General features: G+C 48.4%; 1 protein-coding gene across 10 annotated transcripts in view; it reads left to right on the top strand.

Moving 5' to 3' along the window:
- EFCAB6 (EF-hand calcium binding domain 6) overlaps positions 1–16113 on the top strand; it is a 247752-nt gene that overhangs the window by 189247 nt on the left and 42392 nt on the right. For all 10 annotated transcript variants that reach the window (XM_058741086.1, XM_058741090.1, XM_058741083.1 and 7 more), the window contains 4 exons: positions 708–902; positions 5749–5904; positions 12242–12434; positions 15700–15891. In XM_058741086.1, coding sequence (XP_058597069.1) covers positions 708–902; positions 5749–5904; positions 12242–12434; positions 15700–15891 — 736 coding nt within the window. The remainder of the gene's footprint in view (positions 1–707; positions 903–5748; positions 5905–12241; positions 12435–15699; positions 15892–16113) is intronic.

Consider the following 16113-nt stretch of genomic DNA (forward strand, 5'->3'; position numbering starts at 1 on the left):
ATAATGCTGGGAGATAAAAACCCTCCATTACGCCTTTTTTAATGAATTATAATTCAGAAACATCTCACTAATAGAAAATGACATAAAAGGTACGTAGCATAATTCTTATCTTGTTTTCCTTACTGGTCTCGCTCGTTGGTCGTATGTAATTGGCATCTCTTCAAAGAGAAAATGGGGAATTTGAATCAAATGGCCTTCATTTATTTGAGTTTGAAGATTGAGTATGTTTTTTGAAGGACTTTCTTCTAAACCTTAACATAGTCCTTACATGTAGGTGCTCAATGAAAAAAAAAAAAAAAAACCCACACTGCTGAATGAATGGAAAGCTTGATTTTCATTTTCTGTGGCCACGGACATCTTTCTCACAGCATGACAAGTGCATGAATTCGGACGCCCTCTCGGGGTGGCCAAGCTCACCTCACGTGAGGTGTGATCGTTCTGTTGATAAGAGGTTTCCTAGTTTGATGTGCCTGTGAATCACCTAGGGATCTTGTTAAATGCAGATTCAGGTCAGGTCTGGGTGACCCCAGAGACTCTGCATTTCCGGCTCCCCCCCGTTGAGCGGTGCTGCCCATCTGCAGGGCGCACCGCGTGGCAAGGAACCAGACGAGCCCCCACCTTGCCCCCGAACAGTGCAGATATTGTCAGAACACTGAGCACCCACACACCGTGGTGGCTACTGACGAGGGTCCTGTTTGTTTCTGAAGCTATGACGCCGACGGAAGAGGACACATAACTTACCAAGAATTTTTACAGAAATTGGGGATTAACTACTCGGCAGACATTCATCGGCCCTATGCCGAGGACTACTTCAACTTCATGGGCCATTTCACGAAGCCACAGCAGGTGCACGAGGAGGCCCGACAGCCGCAGCAGAGCCCAGACAGGGCCGCGCTGGCCAGGTGAGTGCGTAAGTATCGCGGGACCGTGAGCTGGCCACCTGTTCGACGCGTACCCTTGCAGCCAAAGTGGGTTTGAAGTGGTACCTCCCAGTGCTGGCAAAGTCGTCATGAAATTCTACTCGCTGCTATAGGTTCTCCAAATGGGTGCGAGGTCGCAGAGTTATAAAGGAGTTAAAGAGCTGTGAGCCGTCTTCAGTCACGGCCTCACATCATTCCTGTTTTGTAGGTCACCTTTGAGAACTTTTCAGGTGTTTACTAACCTACACACCCGGGACCCACCCCTCGCCCAACCAGATGGCAAGTTCCAGAAGGACATGCCCGTCTTCGTGTAGTGCAGAACACTGCCTGACTCCTCGTAGACACCCCATGAACCTCTGTTGGTGAATGGATGAATGAATGAATGAATGGATGAATGAATGGATGGATGGATGGATGAATGGATGGATGAATGGATTCATAATGAATGAATGAATGGATGGATGAATGAATGAATGGATGGATGAATGAATGGATGCATGGATGAATGAATGAATGAATGAATGAGTGAATGAACAAGACATATTCCTTAGCTCAGTACTTCCACTTGGGGAACTTTATCCCAGAGAAATAATGTAGAAGCCAACCGTTTAGTGGTTGGAAGATACGATTTCTAGCATGTCTTCAACAACAACTAAAAGGGACACCTGCCAGTCACAGTGAGTGTGCTGCCTTATAAAGTATGGCCCCAGGAATATGGAAAACTACATGCCTATTCAGTTAGCATTTTGAAGACTGGAAAATGTTTGTGATCAAAGGCTGATTGGAAATGACGTTTTAACCAGTAAGTGTATCACGACTGGAACCACGTCAAACGTGGGTACCTGTTCACAAGGACCAGAAGATGATGTGCGAGGGGTAGTGTGTTGTATTTGGATGATGGGACTGTATATTACTATCTTCAAAGTTTAAAACCAGTTACTAATGTACTACTTGAAAAAAATTATAACACAGGATGGGGTGCCTGGGTGGCTCAGTCACTTAAGTGTCCAATGTTGGCTCCGGTCATGATCTCGCGGTCCGTGAGTTCGAACCCCGCGTCGGGCTCTGTGCTGATGGCTCGGAGCCTGGAGCCTGCTTCGGATTCTGTGTCTCCCTCTCTCTCTCTGCCCCTCCTCTGCTCGCTCGCACTCTGTCTCTCTTTCTCTCAAAAATAAATAAACATGAAAAAGATTTTTTTAATTTATAACAGGAGAAAATTTTGCTGCATTCGATGTAACTATCAACCCATGGGACAGATGTCCCTGATCAGTCCCAGGCCCTGGTGGTCTCCCGTCAGCACCCACCAAGGCTGGGTCTCTAGCTCCATGCTGTTCTCATCTGTGTTTCTGTCTGTTGCCTGTCACTTCAGCTGTCACCACCACCACCTCAAATGGCACCGGAATGAGCGAATGGGTTGTTGCTGAAGAATCCCCAAAGGAAATAAGAACCCCCAAGGACACGGGGAAGAAACGTAATGGCTAAATGGGGTTTCCGAGAAAAGCAGTTCAAACTCACCTCTGAATGAGGTCCCAAGTTCACTGAGTTATGAAGCCTGAAGCAAGAGAATCGAATTTGTGAGATTTGAAGTAAAACTATGCTCAAGATTGGTATAAATCAAATACGCCATAAAACTAATGAGAAAGTGGAATTTATCTTTACCAGACAGGGCTGGCCTCATTACCCACTCGTGTCTTCCCTCCTGCCACTTGTGAGTAATGAGGCTCCAAGAGAAATCTCACATCCTCGGCGGGCTCACGCCGCATTCTTCCTCTTCTTGAGTTTCCGTTTATTGTGCAAACATGGATCGCAGCGGAAAGAACTGGGAGCCACCAAACAGTGTCTCTCAGATCCCCGAGCTCAGTTAACTGATTCACACTCACCCTGCCCTCTCTGCCACCAGCACACTTTCTGACCAAAGAAGGCAAGCCTGATTTCATGAAAATGCATGACCGACTTCTGTTTCCTCAAAGACGTCAGGTTATAAAATTGTCGAGTAACTTTGCCCTTCAGAATGGCCCGCTTTCAAATTTGGGGACAGTGAGTCTTCCTGGTGTTTCCAGGATCTTCTAGCTCCTCGGATGAGAAATGAGGAGACAGGTCTGTTACAGTGACCGAAATTTTGATTTGCCTCTTAAATCCGAGAGAACTTGTTTGGCGTGCCAGAAATACATCTTAAAAAATTATGGAAAATCCTTTTTCAAACTCATGCTTGTTTTCCACGCCTTGCTCTATTTTGCCCAAGTCTGAGTTGAAGATTTGAATCAGAGCAGAAAGAGTGAACCAGCCACGGAAGCCGTGGCCTGTTCGAAAATCAGATCGGGAGGTGTGTGAACAAAACCAGCAGAGCCGGGCCCGGCAAGGTGGTGTCGGGGAGGGCTCTGTGGCCATCCCACTGGCCATGACTGTGCCCTCTTCAGACTCTGACTCGTTGTCCGGACCAGGAGCCAGCCACGGGCCCGGAGCAGTGGCAGCCTGTCCCAGAGTGTCGGCCCACACTCGTTCAGTTCAGCGGTATGGTGTGATCTGTGCCCGAAACCCTCATTTACTCTGTGCGCATATTTACTCTGCAAGGGAAGTAATTACTGCCTAGAAACCAGTCCAAGAAATGCTGAATGCCTCAATTTTCTAAAAATATGTATCTCAAAAAATGTTTTGATTTTTTTATACCTTCATTTGCCTTCATTTTGAAGGATTAAGTGGAATATAATAGTTGTGATGACGAGTAATCATTCTGTAATGCGGGACTGAATTCAGCACACACCTGTAAGGGAATCCAGAATGTTGCCGCTGTTGGTATACATTTGCCGAACGGTTAACGCAACTCATTTGTATCTGTGGCTCAAACGAGCTCAGTCCTCAGTTGGCCAGCTCCAAACTGGAGGCCAGGGAGGGAAGGGGGCAGATGATGACCCACGTAGCTTCCAAGTCAGTGCCACTGTCCCCATCTGACCTGCACGCTCCCGCTCAGCTTCCCCCCGACTCTCCTGTCTGGGTGGATTCTTTTTTCTAGGCATGCTGAAGGAACTGCTGTCTCCACAAATACATATCTGGGGTGGCAGACAATTACCGGCAAAGATTCCGGGTTTGGAATTTATAGCACAGTCTCTTCCCTGAATAAGAACCCCACAGCCCAGCCCGAGCCCGAGCCTGCCAGACAAGCATGTCGCTCTTCTTAGAGACCTGGGTGAGCCGAGGTCATGGAATTTACAATCAGTTCACCAAGGCCAGGTGCAAGATTGTTCATGCTGAAAGGTTTCTACACTTGTTTTAGTCCCTTAACAATATTTGTATTTTTCCCCCCACCGGGGAAGAATTTTCTTGACAGATGGAGTCATACGTTCTTGAACATGTTCTCTAAGGAGAACAGCCCTCCCGCAGGGGCTGTGGCCAGGCGCCGCCTCTGTCCCTGCAAGAGGCAGGCCTGGATGGGCCCACTTTACAGACGGCACTCTTGTCCCTCGTCTGTAAAGTGAGGAGATAGTTACCCACCTCCCTTGCAGGGTTGTTGAAAAGAGTCAGTGGGAGAACGTACATGAAGCCCACACAGCTCCAGCTTTGCCCATCGACGCACACAAATGGTGGCTGCGTTTCCTTCTCTTTCTTTCTTTCTTTCTTTCTTTCTTTCTTTCTTTCTTTCTTTCTTTCTTTCTTTCTCTCTCTCTCTCTCTCTCTCTCTCTCTCTCTCTCTCTCTCTTTCTTTCTTTCTTTCGAGAGAGAGAGAGAAAGAGCCAGCAGGGGAGGGGGCAGAGAGAGACGGAGACCAAGAATCCCAAGCAGGCTTCATGCTGTCAGCGCAGAGCCCGACGCGGGGCTCGAACTCACCAACTGCAAGATCATGACCTGAGCCGAAATCAAGAGTCAGACACTTGGGGCGCCTGGGTGGCTCAGTCAGTTAAGCGTCCAACTTCGGCTCAGGTCAGGATCTCGCGGTCGGTGAGTTCGAGCCCCGCGTCGGGCTCTGTGCTGACAGCTCGGAGCCGGGAGCCTGCTTCGGATTCTGTGTCTCCCTCTCTCTCTGCCCCTCCCTCGCTCATGCTCTGTCTTTCTCTCTGTCAAAAATACATTTAAAACAAAGAGTCAGACTCTTAACTGACTGAGCCACCCAGGCGCCCCTGGTGGCTGTGTTTCTTAACAACACAGTACCTAATAAAACTAATAAAATGCCAAATGCCTAGGGGTCTCTGCCCCTGAACCCAGGAGAGCTCTCTGGGGATGGGGGGTGACACCCATATCTGCTCGAGTGCCTCTCTCCCCGAGAGGCGTACCTGCACCTCCCCATGGGAATTGCAGCCTGCTCCCAGGCGGGGTCCTCAGTCCTGCTCCGCAATCTCCACTGACCCCCTGCGCAGCGTTCCCGATGTCTTCTGTCTCAAGCCGGCCTCGCCCCACTGGGATGAAAGTTCTTCTGGGGATGCCTGTTTGAGCCCCTAGACGCGTCCCGATGCCCAGAGCCGTAGCTGGCATGTAAGAGGTGCTCCCCCAGTTTTCACCGAGCGCATCGAGGAGCATCGCTCTCTGTAGTTTTTAATTCCTTGTTCTATTTTTAAAGTAACAAACTCTAGTAAAAAAAAAAAAAAAACAACAAGGCTGTAATTTCTATAATATAGTTCTGCTAAAGATAATAATAATAAGATGATAACGGTACAAACTCACTATTTTTTCCAGAACACCTTTTAATGCAAAAGTTACACCAAGGCTGCAAGACGCCTTCCAGATCAGTTCCTCGACGACCCAGCAAATCATCACATTAGAACAATCACCAACCCTTGCTTTAAAGAAATGATCTGTTTTCCTGGTTTGGGGACGCCTCAAACGTATTCTCTTTCAGGGACAAGCTTAAAGACCACTATCAAGATATCAGCAAAGCACTCACCAAAGTCGATCCATCCCCAAGTGGCTACATACCCGTAAGCAAGATGCAGGAAGCGATGCGGGGATGCGGCTGTTACCTGAAGGAAGAGGACCTGACCGATCTTCTGAACAGGTTTTCTTCCACTGGGTTCACTGTGCCTCTCACATAGACGGGACGGGAAAACGGGCCGGCGCATTGCTTTCGCTTCTCCCTCCCTGCCCGTTCCGACAGCCTTTCGCCACCGAGGTGACGCCCAGGCATCCCCGTGGCTCCGTTGTAAGCAGCTTGAGTCAACCCCCAGCGCAAGGAGAATGCAACCTCCGAATTTCCCCGTCCCCAGAGTCAACAAGTCTGACGGCTTCACTGATCCCTTCTGGTCCTTGAGTCGAATGTCTAAGTGACAAGCTTCTATAGCTGCTTCCCGGTTTTTAACTTTTAGACGGTGTCTGTCTGTTGACTCTGTACCCGGAAGCTGTGGGTTTAACCGGCACCCACCGCCTCACCCACTCCGCCCCCCGCCTCTCTGTGGAACCCACACACACTTCCCTCCACGGGCCACCGTGCCGCTGCATCACAGTTTCGGGTAGATCAGTATTCGGGGTTTGCAACATCATGACTTGTTTCACGGATCGCTTTTCCCCTCCTGCGTAGCATTTTGTTTTCCCCGGAATTAATAATTATCTTTTCTTTCTTTCCTGTTTGCTTCGTTTCCTGCGTACTTACGATCAGTAATTAAACCCCCAACTCACCTCCGGTTGTAAAATCTTTTTCTACAGTGTTCACACTCATCTTCCTGGATGGCCTTTGCCATGTCCTTTAATTCTGAGAAAGTTTCTTGATGATTTCATTGACTTCCTCTCCCGTTCTTTGGGAAACTCCTATTTTTATTGGACATTCAACCACGTAGGATGTTTCCTTATATACATCTTTAAGTTTATTTATTTACTTTGAGAGAAAGAGTGAGCAGGGAGGGGCAGAGAGAGAGAGAATCCCAAGCAGCCTCCACACCGTCAGCACAGAGCCCGACGCGGGGCTCGAACTCACGGACCGCGAGATCATGACCTGAGCCGAGGTTGGACGCTCAACCGACTGAGCCACCCAGGCACCCCCTCTCCCTCTTTGTTACAGTTTATTTATGTTTCATTATATTTTCAAGTCTTTCCCATCTTCCATCTTTTCCTTCCTGCTTCCCCGTCCGGAAGATTTCTTCAATTTCACTCTCAACCCTTTCTTTTGGGACTTTTGTTTCTGCCATCACACTTAACCATATTTCTAATGACCAGAACCTTGTCTTTGTTCCCAGGGTGTTCCTCTTTTGGAGCATCACCTTCTCGTGTCCTGGATGTGTGATCTCATTTCTCTGAAGGTGTTAATGATGAGTTGTTTTTTTTTAAGTTTTCTTTGCCTGAGGAGTCTCTCCTCTGTGTTGCTTTTTTCTACTAGTTTCCTTATTCAAAAGTCTCCACATTAAGAGTGAGGTCCTAAGAAGCAGGTTAGAAGTTCCGTGCAGAGGGGTAGAACTTACTGACTTTGCTTTGAACTTTCAGTGTGGACTACTGTGGCAGGGCAGTCTGGCATGCGGTTTCTTTGGAGGACCCCCAGTGTCAGGATCTTTAAAATTTGGAGAGGGGGGCAGTGCTGGTCAGATTTCCCAGAGACTGGTGTTGACATGTAACATATAGGGATGCCCCGTTACATTTGAATTCCAGAGAAACAATAATATTTTCAGTTTAAGGATGAGCCATGCAATATTTGGGATACATTTATGTTAAAATTATTTTGTTTGTCTGAAATTCCAATTTAACTGGGTGCCCTGCTAGATTATCGTTGGTCTGTTTTTCTAAATCTGGCAGCCCAACCAGAGAAGATTCTCTGGTCCCCTGCTGCCGGCAGTCTGGGAGCTGATTGGGAGGGGAAGCCTGGAAGTTTCAGCAGTCGGTGTGATAGGCTGAATAACGCCCCCCAAAGATACCCTGGTCCTAATTCCTAGAACCTGTGAATGTGATGTGAGATGGAAAATGAGTCCTTGCAGGTGTGATTAGGGGTCTTGAGGTGGGGAGATGATCCTGGATCATCCGGGTGGGCCTCAGATCACCAGTGTCCTTATGAAAGTGAGTCAGGGAGAGGCATCACCCAGACATGAGCACAGGGGGAGAACTTCGCCCAGAGGTGAGCACAGGGGGAGAAATCGGCATAGCGTGGCCACCAGCCAAGGATCTCCAGCAGCCACCAGAGGCTGGAGGTGCAGAACAGATTCTCCCATAGCCTCTGGAGGGAACACGGCCCTGCCGACACCTTGATCTTGGTCCAATAAAACCGATTTCTGACTTCTGGTGTCCAGAACCGTAAGAAAAGAAATGTGTGATGCTTTGAGCCACCCGCTACTCTGGTGTTTTGTTGCAGAGCCATAGAAAACTATTTAGTACAATCAGGATATAAACTTCGGCTTAATCCCTCTTTGCATTAAGAACCCTCCCTATCTTGCACTAGGGACGCATGCTTTTCAGTTGAGAAACACTGACTCCAGAGAGCACGAATTCTAGAGCCCCCCTTGCGAGTGCTGGGGGAGGGGCACAGGTACCCAGACGCTTGGAATTTGGGGAGGGACATGGGGCCCAAGTGCTTCCTGCACACACTTTTAACCAGTCCTTCTGGTTTTCTTTTCCTTTTTATATGACGTAATTGTTTTCTTTTTTTCCTTCTCTTTATTTTGTTCATCACGGTAAGTATCCCCCATCCCCCCTCCAGCTCCCCTCTGGTAACCAGCATTGTGTTCTCCATAGTTAAGAGTTTGTTTCTTGGTTTGTTTTGTCTTTTTTTTTTTCCCTCTGCTCGTTTGTCTTGTTTCCTAAATTCCACTTATGAGTGAAATCATACGGCATTTGTCTTTCTCTCTCTGCCTCCTGTCACTTAGCGTTGTGGTCTCTAATTCCATCCATGTCTTTGCCAGTGGCGAGATTTCATTCTCTGTGACGGCTGAGTAATATTCCATTGTGCGCACGCACCACCTGTCCTTTATCCATTCGCCTGTTGACGGGCACTTGGGCTGCTGCCATAATTTGGCTCTTGTCGATAACGCTGCTATGAACATCCGAGTGCATGGATCCCACCGAATGCGTGTCTTTGTACCTTGGGGGTAAATACCCAGTGCGACTACCGTATGGTGGGCTGGGTCTATTGGTAACTTTTTGAGGAAGCTCCATGCTAGTTTCCACAGTGGCGGCACCAACGTGCGCTCCCACCAACAGTGCCCGAGGGTTCCCTCTTCTCCGCGTCCTCGCTGACACCCGTGGTTTCCTGTGTTACTGATTTTAGCCATGCTGACGGGTGTGAGGTGACATCCCATGGTGGTTTTGATTTGCGTTTCCCTGAGGATGAGGGATGGGGAGCATCTGGTCCTTCTATTTTTAACCCCACGTTGATGCCTACTTCTAGCTGGAGAGGGGCCCCCGTGAGTCTCTTGCCCGCACACAGTCCATTCACGGCCCCGACCGGTTTTCCGCGGTGTCTTTTAAGTGTTCCTTCCAGCTTCCGGCTCCAAAGGCTTTCAGTCTAGGAAAGCAGATCTTAGCTGTAATCCTCTGTATTTGCCCGGATCCCTCCAGATTTGGGGGAGACGTTTTGCCCTGTGACCTCAGTTCTCTTGGGGGACAAGGGAAAGCTGTTGGCTTTCAGTCTGTTGGACTTTTTTTCTTACTGTCAGGACAGAGCGACACCTCCCGTTTCTGCTCGTGCCAGCCTCCCCTCCTCTTTCTACCACCGTCCCTCTCTGACTCTTCCATGTCCCGTCTTTTGCCAGGTGCGGTTTTAATTTGGGGAAAAGGAAGTTAAAGTTAACCTTCTATCCTGCAGCCACAACCAGGCCTTCTGTGCTTGGTTCACAGGTTGATTCTAAAACTCAAAAACCGTTGACCAGCATTTCACAATTATGATTATGTGTTCAGTGCCCACAGCGTGAACGAAAACTAGCTTTGCTCCCGACGGCACCATCCCTGAGCCTCTGTGTCCACCTTGTTGTAGGCAAACCTGGGTACCCATGTGTCTTTTCTAGGTCACATGGGGGAAGGTGGTTCTTTGTGTAAGCTGTTTCCAGGAACGCGATGAGCTGTTTTCTAGGAACTCGGGGCTCAGTTAAAATTGAACATTGTCACCCTTCCGCTTTCCCCAACACTCCACCCCACTTACAGTTCTCCCAGGTGTTCCTTGGTACCCTCCACTCTGGAGCCGGGCCCCCACATTGTCCTGTCCCAGGTGTGTCCCTACCATTCCCCAGCAAGGTTGGATCCCATTCCCATTTCCTGTATCACATACCTTTTTATTTATTTATTTATTTGTTTATTTATTTATTTATTTATTTAAAATGTTTCCTTATTTTTGAGAGAGAGACAGACAGACAGGGCTTGAGAAGGGGAGGGGCAGAGAGAGAGGGAGACACAGAATCCAAAGCAGGCTCCAGGCTCTGAGCTGTCAGCATACAGCCCGACGTGAGGCTCGAACTCACGAATCACGAGATCATGACCCGAGCTGAAGTCAGACGCTTAACCCACTGAGCCACCCAGGCGCCCCCCCCTCCCCGTTTTTATTTCTTAATTTCCATCCTTGTTTTGTTGGAGTACTTCCTGAAGTAACTTTCTAAGAAAAGGCAGACAAGAAATAAATTTTCTGAGTTCTTTGTCTGAAAAAAATTATTTAATCTCCTTCACACAGATTGCTGGCCTGTCTGAGCATAGAATCCTAAGGAGAAAATAATTTTTTCTTAAAATGTTGAAACCATTACTCAAGTGTGTTTGAGCTGAGAGAAGTTCAATGCAGTGTGTGTGTGTGTGCGTGCGTGCGTGCGTGTGTGCGTGTGTAACGGAAGAAGAATCATTTCATCCTCAAGTATGCCTATACGTTCTCTTCTTCCTTAAACAGGATCTCCTCTCACTAAATGTATTTCCAGCTGAACAAGAATTCGTATGCGTTCAATGAATAAATCATAGAAAACGGCACCAGATAAATAATTAACTAAATGATTGTAAGAGAATCTTGTTAAAATATAGTTAGGCTTGGTACTTTTATAAATAACAACAAAAAGACTGTGGAATTTCTGTAGTCCACCTTTCAATGGGGGTGATCAACTTTTTTTTTACAAATTGAAACCTTAATAAGCATCCATCGCTCAATTGTTTCTTCTCAAAGACCTCTTGATGATAAACATCTCTGTTATTTGTAATTATATGTAGATTACTCATTTCTAGATCCAAAATAGACTTTTCTAAATAATACTGCGATTAGCATATGCATTTGATTTTATTACTAAATGTTAATACCAAGTTGGCAATTTATCCTGCTGATAAAATAGAGTTGATTAGCCTTTTCCCCCATGTCTCCATCATAGGAGCCAGCGACGCGGGGCCTGTGGAAGGCCGCTCTGCAGCTGTGGGTTGGAAAAGCACAGCTCTGGGCTCATTTTCTTGAGAAGCAGATATCTGAGTCACTAGAAACTTCTCTATCTGGCTTACCAACATTCCACACTGTTCTTCTCTGACGTGGACTCCATCCCACGGAAAGAAAGCTTAGGTGTTAAAGTGCCAGTATTCCCCCAGAGAATTTAAGTGACCAGAAAATGTGAACTTTGAATGCAATTAAACCTTATTTTGCATCAGTTTACATCTTTAAGTAGGATCTATGTTCTCATGAAACTTTGGGATTTTCTCTCGCCGTATTTTCTTCTCGAATGTAAAGGTATTTTCTTGTGTGTCAGAGTGGAGGGCAGGGAGGAGTCTCCACATGGCTGTCCTCATTGAGACATGCGCTCAGAATTTCTAGCTGAGAAAATACTAAGCTGTGTAGGTTTTGTGAAACTGTCCTCTGAATGCTTTCAGCTTGACCACTCAGTTCCGACCAGTCTTGAAAAAGAACTTGACATACATTTTACTCAGTTCCTCTTGCCCTTTCCACTGCCTTTGTTTGACATGTTTCTCTTTTTTTCCACCTCCCCCAACCGTTTCTCAGTCCAGCCCTCATGAGCCGAGGTCTCGATGACCACAGCCCTGAGCCCGCACACCCTCCAGTCTTATTTCCTGACCGCCCCTGCTGCCACTGTCGGGTGTATCTTCCCATAACACTGCCCTGCCCCTCCTCGTCTCTGCGGAGGCATCTTTGTTTGCCCCAGTCAGTGCATCAGGTTCCTAAGCTGGGCCTCCTTTTCCCTTCTTCTGCTGTCCAAAGCTGTGAGCCCCGCTGTCCAGGCTTTAAGTCTGTGGCCCCCGCAGCCCTCACCTCACTCTGTCATATTGCAGTGTCGGTGTGTGCCCGTCTGCTCTCATAGCTAACTGACAGGTGAGCACCTGCGGGCCAGAGCACAGCGTCCTAACGTTATTCCTGTTCTGCACACTGTTCTGTGCTCAGCAGCTCTTTGTTGAATGAATAAGCGGTGGGGTTGCTTTTTGTAATTAATATATTCCTTTCTTTCTTTGGGGACAAGTTGGGGAATCAGCTGGCACGATAACTCCTTCAATTACCTTGACTTCTTGAAGGCGGTGGAGAACAGCAAGCCAACAAGACCTCCGCCAAAAGAAAAAGAGGGCGTGCCCCTCAGTTTTGCGACACTAGACCCGGCGGAGGTTGTGAAGAGTATCCAGGAAATGGTCGACTCCTCCAATGCGGCTTTGTCAACGGTATGACAGAGCGAAACGTAGTTTTACTTTAGAAACTGAAGTCCCGGTGCTCATGTGAATTCACGAAGAGCTGCTGTCAGCCCTCCCCTCCTCCCGGCCCCCCGCCCCTCTCTTCACTCTCGTGGGGTGTCAGAACTCAGATGGGTCAGGCAAGATCAGCTTGTGCCTTTGAGCACATGTGTACCCGTGTTTGCTCTGCAAGGAGCTGCCAGGATTGTGCCCAGCGTGTGCTCTCTGAGGTAGGAGTGCTCAGTGTTTAGCAGGTGCTGTGTCTGCAAGGGCAAGGGGCTCTGGGCAGAGAGGGCAGAGCACAGAGGTCCCGAGGGGAGAGCAGGCCCAGTGTGTCCCGTGAGCACTGGGCCCATAGCACCAGGTGGCCTTGGAGAGGTTGCCCGGGGCCCGGCTGTGGCACAAAGACTCATCGGGAAGGACACCGGGAGCCAGGCGACGTGCAAGGTGCTCCCCCAAGTACAGTGACAGATACTTGACCGCTGACATCTGTATGACACTGCAGAGCGTGTAGGGATGATGCTGTGGCCCGTGCTGGAGTCCTTGGAAAACAGTGCTGTGGCCGTGCCCGTGGTGGGGCGGCGGTCCCCGAGACTGGTCCATACCTCCATTTCCCCTACAGCAGCAGCAAGAAGAGAAAATGCTGTGTGCAGAGGGCAGGCCTCGCAGTTTAATGAGATCGAAGGTTCAAAGCAGCCGGGGCCATGCTGGACACAATCAGAACAAGACTGTCCTTCAGACACTGTCAAAAACCTAGGACCATGCTCACTAAATCCCCCGAGTGAATAATCCCCTAGGGTATGGCGGCAAGGTGGGCTCTGGGGTCCAAGCATAAGGGACTAGAGAGAAGGAGAAAGGCAAGTGCCACGCAGCCAGCCTGTGAAAGTTCTAGAATGTCAGCCAACTTGACCTTTGTGCTGGTGAGCAGACATTTTTCACATCTAGGAGTTCTCTGTGAGGATTTAAGATTTTTATGTCTTTATTTTAATGATTCTGCAAAGATAAAAATTAGTCTGAACACGTGGGTCATCTGGAAAGCACACAGGCCATCTTCTACGCACCTTCCAGCGCCCGTGTGTGAGATGGCGCTGGGCCCAGCGGTCACCCCATGAGCATTGCGAACACGGATGTCCACCGGGATGAGGGTCATAGAGACGATGAAGGGGCCCAGGCAGTGGCCGCAGCAGGCTGGAGACCCAGCCCTGTTGAAAGGACAGCTTCTCCTCAGTCTCAGCCGACTGTTGCTGAGCTGAAAACTGGCCCCACTTTGCTAGAGCTTTCCATTTTTCATGAGACGCTCTGAAACCTCCTGGTTTCTAAATGTCAGGACATACTTCAGGTTTTTAAAGCACTCTCCAGACCAAACAAGTCCATTTGCAGGATGGTTTTGCCTCTTTCTGACGTAAAGTGGCACTATTAACATCCATCAGGATGTTTCTCACACTGAGGTTCGTGGAACCTCTAGGGGGAACCATGATTCTCACCTCTGAGAAACACTCCTTAGGCAGTGATGTTTTAAGCGAGACAGTGAGGTCGGGCCAAGAGAGCGGCAGATGGAAGGGAGAGAGGGCATCTGGGGCAGCGAGGCACAGAAGGAATGGCGAGGTCTGAGGACAGCCATCAGCGAGGATACCGGGCACGTTTGTGCGTCTTTGCATATCACTGGAGATGTGTCTCACATGCATCTTGTTTCTGAAACGACATCACAATGACTTATATTTCTATAGAGTTTATAGATTGCCCAGCACACTGCCTTCTGTCTTTTGGTTAATGTTTGTTTATTTTTGAGAGATAGAGACAGAGACAGGATGCAAGCAGGGGGTGGGGCAGAGAGAGAGGAGACACAGAGTCCGAAGCAGGTTCCAGGCTCCGAGCTGTCAGCACAGAGCCCGACCTGGAGCTCGAACTCACGAACCGCGAGATCATGACCTGAGCCGAAGTCGGACGCTTAACCGACTGAGCCACCCAGGCGCCCCTCAGCGTACTGCCTTCTAACGTCCTCGTAACACAGATGTTCAGCTGACTGGGCTCATTTTTATGGTCATCCTCCACATTTGTTGAGATCAACTATGTGTCCAGTACACGTACAGCTGTTTTCGGGCCATAGTAAAACAACAGTGTGAGTTGCAAAGTCCGTCTTTTCCTACCACAGAAGCTAAGGTCATGGAGGTTAAGATCTCATGGTAGGAAAGCAGAGGTGGAATTCAAAGTCCACTTCTGAGCAGAGGTGGGGCGGAGGGGGGTGTCCCGGGTTTTTCCACCACCCACGGCTTTGTCCCGTTACCACACGCTAAATAAAAACTTGACGCTAGACGGTATTTTAAGGTTAATTTGGTTACACACTTATCACCAACCCCATGGACGGATGGGATGGGCTTAATTAGCCCTGAATGAGAATTAACCAGCAGGGAATGTGGTTTGGGGTCTGCACGCACATTCAATTCTCACTTAAAAAAAAAAAAAAAAAAAGATCCTAACCCACCACTTGATACAGATTTCCTAGTGCAATAAAAATGAATGATTTTTTTCCGACAGATGGAAAAAAAATGTGCTTTCTTTTTATAGCACGTTTTTGCACTTTTTCAGTTTGAATGGAGTACGGCTGGGCTGGCCCTGGCCGCCCCCCACCCCCGCCCCTCCAACACCGGCTCGTGGCCACGGGGATCCACCCATGAGCCGAGGCCACACGGTCACTGGCCCTGGGTCGCGGAAAGGGCAGCAGCCTCCCAGTAGAAGCCTCGGGGTGGGAGTGGGGATAGGGTGGTCCCTTAACTGCTCCTCCTGGCCACTTCTCAATCAGGCTGCACCTTGGGACCCCCGCCCCACCCCTACTGTGGCAGGATTGCATCTGAACCCCCTGTGACAGTCACTTTGGGCATGTTTCCCCCCCCCCCCCCAGAGCCTCTCTCCTCCTCTGCCAAGCAGGCCTCTTTGGAGCTCGGGTGGCTTCAAAGCCCTATGGGAAAGGGGCCAGGGCTCCTCACTCCCCTGCCTCTCCATAGCCACACGGTGGGGGGCCAGTGAAGCGACCCTTCCCTGCAGCACAGAAGCTCTCACACCAGGCCCATGCTTCCTTTACCTGTCTCAGTGTTTTAGTCATGGTGCCTTTGATCAGTAAGGTAGGATTTACGGTGGCCTCGAACACGCTTGACTTCACTCGCAGTCAGAAAGTAATACATAAAAAAAATTTTTTTAAATATTCACTGGATGGTAACATCTGCCTTCTCTCTCTTTCTCTCTCTCTGTCTCTTTGTAGGCATTTTCTGCATTGGATAAAGAGGACACTGGGTTTGTAAAGGCTTCAGATTTTGGACAAGTTCTTAAGGATTTCTGTCACAAACTCACAGATAACCAGTATCATTATTTTTTGAGAAAACTAAAAATTCATCTAAGCCCCCATATAAATTGGAAATATTTTCTCCAGAACTTCGACTCTTTCTCCGAAGAGGTAAGGAGGTTGGCATTACCTGAGCACCTCTCTTTGAAACCGGGTTAAAAGTAGTTTTTGCCAAATGGGTAATTGATTAAAATCACATCAGGTAAAAGGGCGATCGCCTCATGTAATTAGCTAACTCCGAATGAAAATTTGGTATAAATTCTACATAGAGTGTTAAAAGGTAAGTGTGTATACTTTATTGAAAACCTTTTTATTTTGTTTTGTTTTGGTTTT

This window comes from Neofelis nebulosa, chromosome 8, assembly GCF_028018385.1.
Source record: "Neofelis nebulosa isolate mNeoNeb1 chromosome 8, mNeoNeb1.pri, whole genome shotgun sequence".
NCBI classification, from domain to species: Eukaryota; Metazoa; Chordata; class Mammalia; order Carnivora; family Felidae; genus Neofelis; species Neofelis nebulosa.